Source organism: Octodon degus, unplaced genomic scaffold, assembly GCF_000260255.1.
Source record: "Octodon degus isolate 3935 unplaced genomic scaffold, OctDeg1.0 scaffold00094, whole genome shotgun sequence".
Lineage (NCBI taxonomy): Eukaryota > Metazoa > Chordata > Mammalia > Rodentia > Octodontidae > Octodon > Octodon degus.
In genome coordinates this window covers 4,498,724-4,511,647 of record NW_004524670.1, presented here as the reverse complement: position 1 = coordinate 4,511,647, position 12,924 = coordinate 4,498,724, and the positions used below count along the sequence as shown (strand labels likewise).

The following is a 12,924-nucleotide window of genomic DNA, read 5'->3' as shown; positions in this document are numbered from 1 at the left end:
TGAAATAGAGACCTTGTGAGAAGGATCTGTTTTGTTTGATTTTACTGCCACCTGTTTACCAGATATGCTTTCTCCCTGAAAGCATGCACATCCTCCACATTTGAGATGCAGCACAGTGCCATGCTGTGCAGATCTACTCTTCAGCCTTTATGTTCACCTAATTCCTGTAAGAAAAAGAGAGCCCAGAACTGAAGGCTATTTGTGGATTTAGCGTTGGGCTAGTGTGACTACTCAGTGCCACAGCTACAGCCATTTTTGCTTTACTTACACTATTTTTTCTTTGAAGTGTTGCGATTTCTAAGATATAGGCTTGATTTGTGTTCTGAATTATGCTAATGCAAGTATTTATCCATGTTTATAAATAGCACAAAGTGATGTTTTTAATGCATAGAATACATCAATTTTACAAGTTAATATTGTTAAATTGTTTCAAAAGATTAGTAACTTCCTCATTCATGCCTTTTATAGTTTCCTACTTTGATTTAAAAAATCAAAATATTCCTCAAAGTAAATATTTATTGTCATGTAAATCATTGGAGCCAGGCAGCTACTGTGTCTGGGTAGGGAAGGTCTCTGAACCTGGCTTCTGGCTTCTTAGTCTTCACTTTCAGTTAAAACATGTTAATTGGACCCATAGATTGGATTTCTGCATATGGGCAAAATAAGTAGACATTTGCATCCACTTTATGAAAGTATTTAAAGAAAGTTTGAAATATTTCAATAATAATTTATAACAGGCACTTGCTGAAGAAAAACAAAATTGGCACTGTGTTAAAAACACTATTCAAACACTTATATGTCCTTTTATTTAATTGCAGACTCTCTGGGAAATTTGTGAGGAGATATGAATTTTACAAGTGGAAATAGTTTTCAGCTGCATTTTAATTTCATGGATACTTTGTCATCTAGTTCTATTTGGCTGTGACTTCTAGTGCATTAGCAATAATTCTTTTCTCGCTCTCATTTTATGTAGGGATGATCTATAAACAAATTTATTTGACCAAAAATTTTTGAGCCGTAGTCATTGCTGTGCACGGGCCAGGGAGGCAGTAATAAAGAGTACCCAGATAGACCCAGAAGTGTGCTGCAGCAGTCCTGGGGCAAAACACTTCTGGACTACAGAGACAAAGCAAGAGGCATCATGATCCCAGATTTCAAGTTATGCCGTGAAGCTAGAGTGATAAAAAGAAAAAAGAAAAAGTATTTTCTGGCACAAAAACAAGCATGCTGATCAGTGGAACAGAACAGAACATGGAGAAACTACCGTAGGCACAGTAAGTCATTGATCTTTGACAAAAGGGCCCAAAACATGCCGGAGGAAAGATAGCCTCTTTAAGAAGTGGCGCTGGGAAAACTGGTTACACGATATATAAATTGAATCTAGACTCATACTTATCACCAGGTCCCAAAATCAAATGAAAATGGATCAAAGACATGGATACTGAAATCGAAACAATCTGCTGGAAGATAAAATAGGTAGAACTCTTGAAGACAGACTCAGGAAAGGACTTCTAAATAGAACTCCAATTACATAAGAAATAGCCCCAAGAATCAACAAATGGGATTATATTATACTTAAAATGCTTCTGTACAGCAAAGAAAGCAGTCAGTAAAAAGACAGCATACAGAATGGGAAAAATTTTTCTAGCTACTGCTCAAACACAAGACTGATGTGTAGAATTTATGAAGAACTCATTCACTCCATTAAAAGACCCAGCCAAAAATGGCAAATGCAATGAATAGATACTTCTTAGAATAAATACAAATGGCCAATAAATAAATGCAAATGCTCAACATCTGTAGCCATTAGAGAAATGCAAATCAAACATTGAGGGCCAGGGAGATATCTCAGCAGCGTGAATGCCTGTCTGGCAAGCATAAGGTCTTGAGCTCAATCCACAGTACCAAAAACAAAGCATTGAGCTGGGCGTGGTGGTATATGCCTGTAATCCCAGAGTTTAGGAGGCTGAGACATTGAGGATTGCCACAAGTTCGAGGCCTGCACTGGCTACATAGTGAGTTCAGGGCCTATCTGAACAACCTAGTGAGACCTTTTCTTACAAAATAAACAAAAATAAAATTGAGATTCTATCTTACTCCAGAAAGATGGTTCTCTTTAAGAAATCAAATACTAACAAATGCTGGTGATACTATAAGAGGAAAGGAGCCCTTCTACATTGTTGGGAAAGTGAACTGATCAAATCATTATGGAAATCAGTATGGAGATTCCTAAAAAACTAAAATCAGAAATTCCATTTGACCCAGTTATTTTCATTTTAAGTGTCTTCCCAAAAGAGTTAAAGACATCATATCACAATAATGCGTATATACCCATTGTTACAACAGTAAAACTCATAATAGTTATTTCAACAGATGAATGAGTAAAGAAAATGTGGTATTTATACATAATAGAGTACCATTCTTCCATAAAGGAGGATAAATTTAAATCATTTGTAGGAAAACATACGCACTAGGAGACCATAATGTAAGTGAAATAGATTGGACATGCAAGCTTAAATACTGCTTAACTTACATGATATAAGAAACACAAAACATAAGTAATTTAAAAAACAAAAGATAAAATAGGTAGAACTCTTGAAGACAGACTCAGGAAAGGACTTTTAAATAGGACTCTAATTATATAAGAAGTAGCACCAAGAATCAACAAATGGGATTTGTTGAAAATCCTGTTTCCATAGGAAATAGGAACATACATCTTTTGCAAATGGGAAAGAGATCTAGAGACGGAGGGAGGAGAAGAGAGAGAAGGGGAAAGAACAAAAAGGAATTAAGATATTAACAGTATATTTACCTGCTCTCTAAGGTAAATGTAAATATATACTGCCAATATGTACCATAATATTTTTAAAAAAACAGACAAACAAATCCTTTGGGCAGATCTTAAAGTCAATCAATTGAACATCCGGCTTAACCATCAGAGGGGTCTAAAGAATAGATGTCCACCAGGTAAGGAACAGGGAATGGGCCATTCTAGACAAGGATGTGGTGTGTACATGGGTCCTGCTAGAAGAGGGAAAACATTGTGGGTAACATTAGGGGGACAGCATATGATCAAGACAGAAGAGAGTGGGGTGAATGTAGCTGTGGATGGTTTGAGGGGTGGTAGGTGGTGCTGCTGACAAGGCACAGGTCAATGGACGCAGACAAGAAGAGCCATGGGATGGCACTGGGCCTCATCTTCACAGCATCCTTAGTGGTATGATGAGGCGGATATAAAACATAGAGTATTTATTTCTGTGATTTGATTGGCCTTTGAAGCAGGACTCAGTCTGGTCCATCTCTGAGCCTGCTAATCTGTTGCTTCTTTTTAGATTTTCTTCTGCAAACATTTATTGGGTGTCTAGTCGTGACAAGCTAGGAACAGTGTTAGACAGTGAGATTACATAAAATATCAGCTCAGAAATCAAAGCCCAATTGACTTTTCTAGGTTGTTGCCTTTTAGGATTTTTCAGTTTTGTCTTAACTATTAAGCTAGTGAGGATGGAAAGAATATGACGAAGTCATCTTTTAGATCCAGGAAATTGGGGCACTGTTATGATTTAGAAAGTGTTGCTTTTTTATTTTTATTTATTTATTTATTTATTTATTTATTTATATATTTATTTTGGTGGAACCGGGGATTGAACTCAAGCCCTTGCGCTTGCCGGGGAAGTGCTTATTCCACTGAGCCATCTCCCCGGCCCCAATGTTGCTTTTTTATGACTGGCACATTTTGCAGAAGTTGGGTGTGAGGTTTTGAGCCATATAATTAGCATGTGTGTGCTCTTTCTCTGGTAACATGGTATTTAGTTGTGATCTAGGCATACTGAACAACACATGAAGCCCTATTCGCTTAACACAGAAAGTGCAGTTCCTAACTAAAAGTGTTAGTTTCCATCTCCCATTTCTTTGCTCCATATAGGAAGTTCATTTGCCTCGTGTGCTGCGAGGCTCTAGTGAGCTTCAGAGCCAGAGTAATATTTTTGGTTAGGAACAATGACAGTAGGAGTCCCATGCTATGTTATTGAAGGAGCCCTTTGGGAGTGTGATTTGGGCAAGTCCTGTCTTTGTCTGGAGGTGTGAGAAGCGCATAATGAGTAGTGTGCACACACACACGATTCTTGGGCTTCGTTTTGTGGTCTAGCTGACAGGCATGAATTATTTCCTGAGGTTAATTTTATTTGAGGGCAGTAGATGTCTTTCGATCAGATACGTGCTCACAGCCAACTCTAGCTTTTAGTCTTTCTTCGTTTCTTCTCAACCATCTTTTCTCCTTTATCTTTCACTGAATGAAAAAAGAAAATTAAGAAGTATTTAAAGCATGTCCAGAGGTACAGAGAATAACAGTGAATGTGCATGCAGTAACGTCCATCATTTAGTAAACTTGTGTCAGATTCTGCTCAAGAAGTCAAACGTGACAGGTTCATCTACTTCTCTGCTGCTGTTGTATATCCCTCTCTCTTTCCTTAGAGATAACCCCTGGAGGTTATCTCTATGCCACACATATTTCCATTCTGTCAGTTATAATGGATAGTATTGAGTTAAGTGTGTTTGTACTACATAAATGTGCATTTATTTTGCTACTTTTATTGTTTATTCAATACTGTTGTTTGAGATTTATCAGCGTTGATATATGTGGCATGTGGTTAATTTTAAATGCCACATAGTATTCCATTTATACTCAAATTTTTAAAATTCATTGGCTTGCTTTTTAAGGTTTATGTTATCTTTTGCTGTACAGATTTTATTTTTAAAATCTAGATTAATTTGTTTTCAGTTTTTGGTATGGGGTTTTTATATTTTCATTGAGAAAGCCTACTGTACTACAAATTTGTATTTTATATTATTTTCTCCTATATGTTTTAGGCTTTAATTTTTATTTTAAACTCTTTGTTCAACTAAGAATTCATTTTTATATTGTGGCATAAGATGGAAGATATATTTAAATGTTCTTATTAATAAGAATAGCAAGTTATACTGCTGTAGTTATTGAATTGCTTATCCCTTTCCTGTCAGTTTGTAGCAGTTATTTTGCAGATTGGCATCAATCTCTTCTCTGTATTTTATTATATTCAAGCACAGAAAAAGAAAGTGAAATCTTGGGTAGAATATCTATATAGTGTAATCCATGATTGAACTTGATGTTGAGTTGAATTGCGTATGGGTTTTTTTTAACTCATATAATGTCTGTCTGCCTATCTCTCTATCTCCTTATCTCTCTTTCTGTCTGTGTCTCTCTGTCTGTCTATCTGTCTGTCTGTCACTTTTACGTGGATGTTTTTTAGTTGACGGCTAATTGCCAACATTGCTAAAATAATATTGAACATTATTCTTAAATAAGTGACTCGTTTAAAAGAGCTCTCACAGCAGCATTGATTGCTCTGCCTGTTACTTGTGTATAGATAAAAGCTGAAAGAGACAAAAACTGAAATCAGCCAGTCAAACCAACAGACCAAAGCACAGACAATTGACAGCAAGTTGTATTACAAGACATAGTTTCTGTATACATCTGATGCTCTGGGAGAGTTCATGGAGTCTTTGCGTTTATATCCACAGTGAATTACACTCATGGGATAAACAGCCATATAGTAGGTCCTGCTCCATGCATGGAGTTTTGCTGAATTGTAGGGCTTTTAAAATAAGAAGAATGTTTGCCCAAAAGTTCAGAAATTTAAATTGAAAAATTTGACACAAAAATCATTACCTATGATGTTATCAATGTATTCAGAAGGGGAAAACACACTGTAAAGTGACATGAACTGCACACTGATTTGTGCCCTTCAGAGGACGGGTGACTGACAGTGGTGGCTGAGGGCCAGTGTTGGGCCTGAGGTTCTGAGAAGCATGCTTTGCATTTGGAGATGTTTGTATCTGATTGGTGTGACACACTGCCTCACAAGTGGTTGGCCCCGTCTTGGCGTCCACTTGGGGACAGGTGAGCCGAGCACGTTCTTTTCACTGCTTTCCAGCTGGAAGCAGATGGTATTGTGTGGGCCAGCTAGGGAATGCACAAATCCCACATTCCTGCAGAGGATATTGTGAGAGACAGACTCTGAACCTAGTACCAAAAGGCTCAGTGCCAGTGGTTCACATAAATTCACCTTGAAAGAAAGGGGTGCATATGTCACACCTATATACTTTCATAGGTAATAAATGTTCCTTCAGGTTTTTCTATTTAAATGTCAACTTTGGGGGCAAGGTATGTGTAAGAAATACATGTGTGTCTACACATGCATAATGTGTGTATACTACACATGTGCGCATTTATGTATGTATGCACAGAAGAGAAGTGGATGGAATAGTTTATACACTTCATTTTGTTTTTTTATTTCCTAGTCTGGCAAATACTGAGTAAAAGAGGTTATAGAGGACAGAAAGAAATTTTATCCCAAGCTGGTAGGAATTAGGATGAGGACTTCTTAACCGTGCAGTGAGAAATATTGAAGATTTTGTAAAGAGCACAAATATTTAAGATTTTGTAAAGATTTTGGGATATGGCTAATGAGATATGTAAAGACTACTCTATCTCTCTGTGTAGTGGAAGAAGAGCATCCTAACAAGAGAAAAGTTCAGAGATGGTAAAACAGGAGAAGGTGTTTGTTTTGTAAGAGCCAGAAATTCTGCATGTGGAGCCCTCCAGTTTGTTGCAAACTTCGGAGGAAAAAGTTTTGCTAGATATCAGAGGATGGAGTTGTTTGTAATTGCTTGGATGCCCTCTGTGCCAGGCACCATGAGGGAACTGTGCACAGACACTGCGGTTCACTGCTCGGGAAAAGTGTGTGGTGTGTGCCGGACGTTATCAGCATTGCCGTTCAGTGAGGACATGGAGGTAGGACTGCCCGAGTCATTTGCCAAGGTGCCAAGAGAAAATTGTAAATGGCTTTTTTTCTCTTCAGACTTGGCAAAAGAAATGGATCAGCAACCACATTTTAAGCTTTGAAAATTTACATGAAGTGTATTAGAGTTTCTTGTTTCGTTATGGGTGTTGGGACAATCCCGAAAATTTCACTTGTGGTTTTTATACTAAACACAACAACACTTTGCCTTTAGTAGCTTTCACATAAGATCTCTTATTTTTTGAGAATTCCTGTTGCTCAGAGTTTTTGATAGTCTCAATTTCTAATGTGTTAATCTTCAGTTATAAAGTGAGAAAAAGAGAAAGTGGAAATAAAACACCCCACAGTTTTTGTTCATGACTTACTCTCTCTAAAAGGAAGGACTCTTGACATAACCTGTGGGTTTCGTCCTAGAGACCTCCCTGAGTGTAGAGTGTATTGGAGGCCACGGGTCCCCCAGGCTGGCTGTGTGGGGGGGGGGGGAAGACCCTCTCCTGGCCTTTATGGAGGAGCCTGTCAGCCAGTCTGGGCAAGTTCTTTCTTAGAACCTTTGGGCAGATTTCTTGGAAATGCGCATTTAAGCTTATGCCTGGGTACTGTGGTGATTATGATGATAATAGCTTAATCTTTTGCATTTAGAGTTCTTTCTAAAAGAATACATCTCAGGTTGCTGCTTCCAAGAGACAGTGACATCCAATTCCCAATATGTTCTGTGTAATTAACATTAAAAATTCACAACAATTTCTGAGTACCGACTATCAACACTGTCCAATTTCTCTACATTGTGTTTGATACGATATGGAATAAAACAAAATCTGTAGATGTACCTAGAAAAGGTACATTTTTCTTGTAACCCCGCTCCCTGTGATTTTAGTATTTGACTAATAAGAATGACGGAATTTTATGTATAGTTCATTTTTCTCTTTTAGAGGCCGGGAAATACAGAACTAAATTTAAGACTCCTTCCCTTGAAATTCCAGCGTCTACATTACCTATGTATTATTGTTCATTCTTCAGACTTTCAGTCATAATTTACCTTTCCCTTGGACCTAGTTATTTTTATATTTACTGCTCAGTTAGATGGCACATAATAAAACTAAAGATCTAAATTGTTTAAAATAAAGACTTGACTGAAACGAGACATAAAAATAAGTGTTTTCTACTAAATTTCCAGGACTGGAAACAGTGCTGAGCAGAGAGTGGAGAGAATTTCTTCTTCCTCTACTTTTGATAGCTGAAAATTTTACCTTTCCTTCCTCATTCATGAGCTATCACAAATTTATTTCTGAAGATTGTTCTTATAATATGAATCTAGACAGAAGTGGTGGTCAGGATTGTACTGAACGTGTACCACATGTGACGTTTTTATCTATTGCATAATAACTAGCTTAACATTTCCAGCCATTCCTGGAAGAGTTAGACCTTTTTATCTGAAGAAAAATGTATCAGTATACACACATACAATTTTAATAATTATTGTGTCCTCTGTGTTGGTGAGGAGGCAATTTCTTGTTTTCTTAAGTTAGAGATTGGGGATAGTTCTAGTCAACTTGTTTATTATTGATAGAGATTTCAAGATTTCAGTTGAGCTCAGAGATGAAGTAATTTTTTTCTTATTCTAGAAAGGATTGAACTCCACATCTCCCCTTCCAACTGAGCACCTGGTTGATGCCACAAAGACTTTATTAGACAGTCTCGGGAGTCTGGCCCAAGAGGTGAGTTGTGTGTTTTCAGTACCAACAAACAGACCATTCACTAGCTTTCCTTTTTTTTTTTTTTAATTTCAGAATTTGCATAGGAGAATACTTTTAATTTGAATATTATATGAGGTACAATGTCAATTTTAGAAGCAAAAGTGAGCTGTTTTGATCTTACTTTAGAGATGAAAAATTTAAGACTTACCCATGTTTCAGAGCTAATTAGTTAGTTGGTCAAAGTGCCATATACAGTCTAGAGTTTTCTCCCCTGGGTTCCATCTGTCCCTAGATAATCACGTATACGTAAAGAGAATTCTCTGCCTGACCTTTTAAGCACTGTTTTTGTCTGACTAGCTTTTTCTCTGTATTGTTTGGTCAGTAGAAAGATCATTCAGTAGTTTTACTAAAATGCATTTACTAATTAACAAGAATAATATGGCATGCGTAATGCAGGCTTTCCTTTGTAAAATCAGGCCGTTTTGGTGCAACGTGGGAATGTGATCTCTTGTACAGGGTCTTGGGCCAGCCAAATAGCTCAGTGGATTAAAGCACCTGCTTAGGCGGATGCAGGGGCCGGGTGTTCAATCCCCAGGCCTGCTGTGCCGAACCTGGCCCCAGGGCACGCTGAGACAGGAATTGAGAGTGGGCATGGTGGTGTGTGCCTGTAATCCCAGCTCTTGGGAGGCTATAAACAGGGGGAATCACTACAAATCCGATCTATGCAGTGAGACTCTGTACACCCTGTAGACCCTATCCTAAAATACAAAAAAATAAAAAATAGAACTCAGGGGTCTTATATAGGGTCTCACTACACAGCTTGGACTTATAGTGATCCTCCATACCTGGACGCGGTGGCCAGCTTAGCACACCCAGGGCTTTTCAAATATAGAAATTTACTTTTTTCTTGCAATAAAAATATACCATAACCATCATGGAAAATATAGAGCATTTGGAAAAATACAGAAAATCCCATGATTAAACACTTTTGGCAGTTCAGTGTATTTCTGTTGTACTGTGAGCTCTTCTTTCTTTTAATTCTGTGTGTGTGGCTCTGACAGAGGAGGCTGGAGTGGCAGGCCTTCTTGCAGGAGCAGCCCTCATCTTGCCTGTCACATGCTGCTCTGGCTATGAAGGCTGGTGACCTTTGGCTGTGTGGAGAATAAGAGCCAACTGGGATTCCTTCAGGAGACAGAAAGAGAAAGAGACACTGCCCTGCAAGGCCATGGCCATTTCTCCAGGGCCCATTAGCTGATCCTGACATGTTGTGCAACACTAGCAGGTTCTCATCCTCCCTGCCTGTCTTGATTTCTGACCCTGGAGAAAGCAAAGCAGAGGTACTAACAGGGGAGGCCATGTCTAAACTGTGTTTATCACAGCGGTTTTCTCTTACATCCCTGGCTCTGCTATTGTGTAGGGTAAAAACCTAATCAGAAGCATGTGATATTCCCATTGCCAGTGTGGTGGAAACTCTGTAGCTGATACGCATTTTTTCATGGCACCTGCTATTTGTGCCCTTCTTGCTCCTGGTGCAGGACAATTAAGGACCACCTGTTCCTCCAATAGGGCACCTTGAAATCACTTTGATCGGTAGTTATGCATTGTTTACCTTACTGTTTCTATGAAGGAGCAAATAGGAGAAGGTAAGAAAATGTACTTGTTTGGTCAATGTTAGGAAGGAAGGAGAGGCAGTGTGTTTTGGAGACTTGCTTTGGTTCAGGCACTGTCACCTACTTTCTCCAGATAAACCATATGACACAAGTGAGGTGGATCTTACTGTGCGCAATAAATGGATGGCACTGAGGTCAGAAGAGTCAAGCAGCTTACCCACAGTCATGAATTCACTGATCACATGGGATTTGAATCCAGAACCATCAGATTCCAAAGTCCATGTTTTTATTTGATCCTTTCTATTATATGAGTTTGTCACAAACTCGATGATTAGAATAGAGCAGCCCCTCCAAAGACAGAAGAGAGGTATTAGCTGACCTAGGGATTGGGTAGAAATGGGGACCTTGGGGGGTGAGAAAAGTCAGAGTTGATAGGAATGTCCCATTTGGGTGGTAGAAAAGGTACACAGGAAAAGAGCGGGAAATCAAGCCAGGACTTGCTAGATGCTAAGGACTTGGTTATGCACATAGTAATGTCTCTGTTCCCCTGGGGTGAGAGACAGAAACAGGCTGGTCAGTGTATAATGTGACGATAGGAAGGCATGCAGTGCAGGACAATAAGGCTGAGTAAAGAGGCTCAGGGTCATTAGGGAGGTTCTCACCGGTAGGTGACTGGGCGGCCCGAAGGAAATGGTAGCAGGTTTGTGGAGAGGGAAGGGCCCTCAAGGGTGCCAGGCCACTGATGCTAGGGCATGCCTAAGAACATTTGTAAGGACCAGGAGAGAGGCCAGTGGGCCAAAAGACAGTGAGCAAGTGAGCTAGAGGGTGGCTGAAGACTGGAGTGAAGGACTTGGAGCAAAAGAGTTGAGGTGACATCTAGACTTTGCAGAATGGTTTTCTGCTTGATGCTGGATTGTGAAGTAACTGGCGTGGATGAGGCCATTGCAGTGGATCAAGAAAGCAGTGAATCAGTGGCCCACACCTTCATTCAACTAATCATTATCAAGCAGCGTCACCAGTTGCCTTGGCCACCCTCTCTGTAAGTCAGGGCTCTTTGTAGAGGAAGGGTGAAGCTTCAGCCGAGTTGTGGGAAGGTGATCGGGAGTTGACTCTGTCTTAGCTGCTTCTCTTATTGCTGGGACAAAATACCCTACGCCGACAGGTTCAAGAAGTAAAGTTTTATTTCAGCTCACTTTGTAGTGCTTTCAGTCCAGAGTTGGCTGGCTCCAAGGCAGGGTGGCCTGGCAACAAGGACAGCAGTGGAGAAATAGTTCATGTTATGACAAGTGGAAAGCAGTGAGGCAGCAAGATCCTTTTATCCTGCCCAGGCTACCAAGCTTTTGGGTGGTGCCGCCCACACAGAGTGGTCTTCATAAGACCCACACCCAGAACTATGATAAACCAATTAGTGGGTGAAGCCAGTACTGCAAACGCTTACACGCCCTCAATTTAACCACCTCTGAAATGCTCCACCTGTGAGCACATAAGGGTTTGGGGTACATCTAGAAACAAGCCATAACATCCATGAAAGCAGGTGCTGGGAAGAGCCACCCTTCAGAAATGACTCAGTCATGATGATGCCTTTGTCTAAAGATGTTCTGCAGCCTTATGTAGGAGGAAATTATTCTCAGGTTGGGCGGTATGGGTAAGGCAGCCTGTGGAAAGATAAGTGAGTGGCTTTGTATCATGATCACTTAAAAATACGTAGGGCTATTGCACCGACCAGCCAAAGGAAAGGTGGTCTGGCTGCCCTTCCTTCGCCATCCCTCTTCCCCATGGCCAAGACAGCGTATGTAGTGATAAAGCAAGGAAAAGCTGTCTACCTAATTGTGTCTCTGTGGAGTGTGCTAGATAATTCCCCCTCTGGAGAGCCAAAGCTGCATGCTATCTGCTCTCCACCACAGCCTAGGGCCAGCCTGGAGGCAGAAGGCGGAGGTCAGGACCTACGGTATTCAAGATCACTTCACTTACCTAAGCCAGCAGATGAGGGAGCTAAAAAGCTGGGCCCATGGTGTTCCCCAGGCTACATACAGGATCCAGCAGCTGCTCCCCTTGTTCTCTGTGGCTCAGTCTTTCTGGACAGTGAGACCATGCAGTGACATTTTAAGGAATGTATGAATTTAATAGTGATTTATTATGAAATATGTGGAAGTACAAAGTACTCTACAAATAATAAGAGCAGTTGGGCCAGGAACTCTACAAGGTACTGAAGGACACTTGTACCTAAGGCAGGGCACTGTGTGTTTATTGATGCTTGTGACTTTGGTCATAGTCACAGCCCCTGGCGCTTGAGGCCTCTGACTTCTCGTCCTCAAGGCTGTTCTGTGAGGGCCACTGCACATGTCCTGTGTCATTACCTCCACCCACGCTCTAGCTTCACCACTTTGATAACAGGTTGATCCCGGAGATGTAGATGATTTTTCTAAGGCTGCAGACCATTGGGGGCCAACACTGGAACTCAAGAGCAGACCTCCCACCATATGCTTTTCAATTTCCTCAAACTTCTCTAAGGCCAGGAGAGGGAAGTTCACACACTTTCTTCCAAAGAAAAGATGGCTGACTCTTTAATGTCCAGTTTAAGATGTTTTAAAAATGAGTCCGTGACCATGAGCAGTTCCTGGTGGATTTATGGTTAGACATAACCACTAGAGAAGGCATTCTCTCCAACGAGCTAGGATTCAGTGAAATAAGGCCACCAGCAGTGGCTTTGCTGATGTCCAGGATATGCTTCTTACCCCTTCATGGGCACAGGGATTCCCTGGGCATCTGGTACAAAACCAAGGG

General features: G+C 40.3%; 1 protein-coding gene across 5 annotated transcripts in view; it reads left to right on the top strand.

Annotated features, from left to right (window-relative positions):
• Positions 1-12,924, top strand: part of Abca1 (ATP binding cassette subfamily A member 1) — a 131,761-nt gene that overhangs the window by 61,325 nt on the left and 57,512 nt on the right. For 4 of the 5 annotated variants that reach the window (XM_023722934.1, XM_023722931.1, XM_004638063.2 and 1 more), the window contains exon 8: positions 8,459-8,551. The exons of the other annotated variant lie outside the window; for it this stretch is intronic. In XM_023722934.1, the coding sequence (XP_023578702.1) occupies positions 8,459-8,551 (93 nt within the window). The remainder of the gene's footprint in view (positions 1-8,458; positions 8,552-12,924) is intronic. 5 annotated transcript variants of the gene reach the window in all.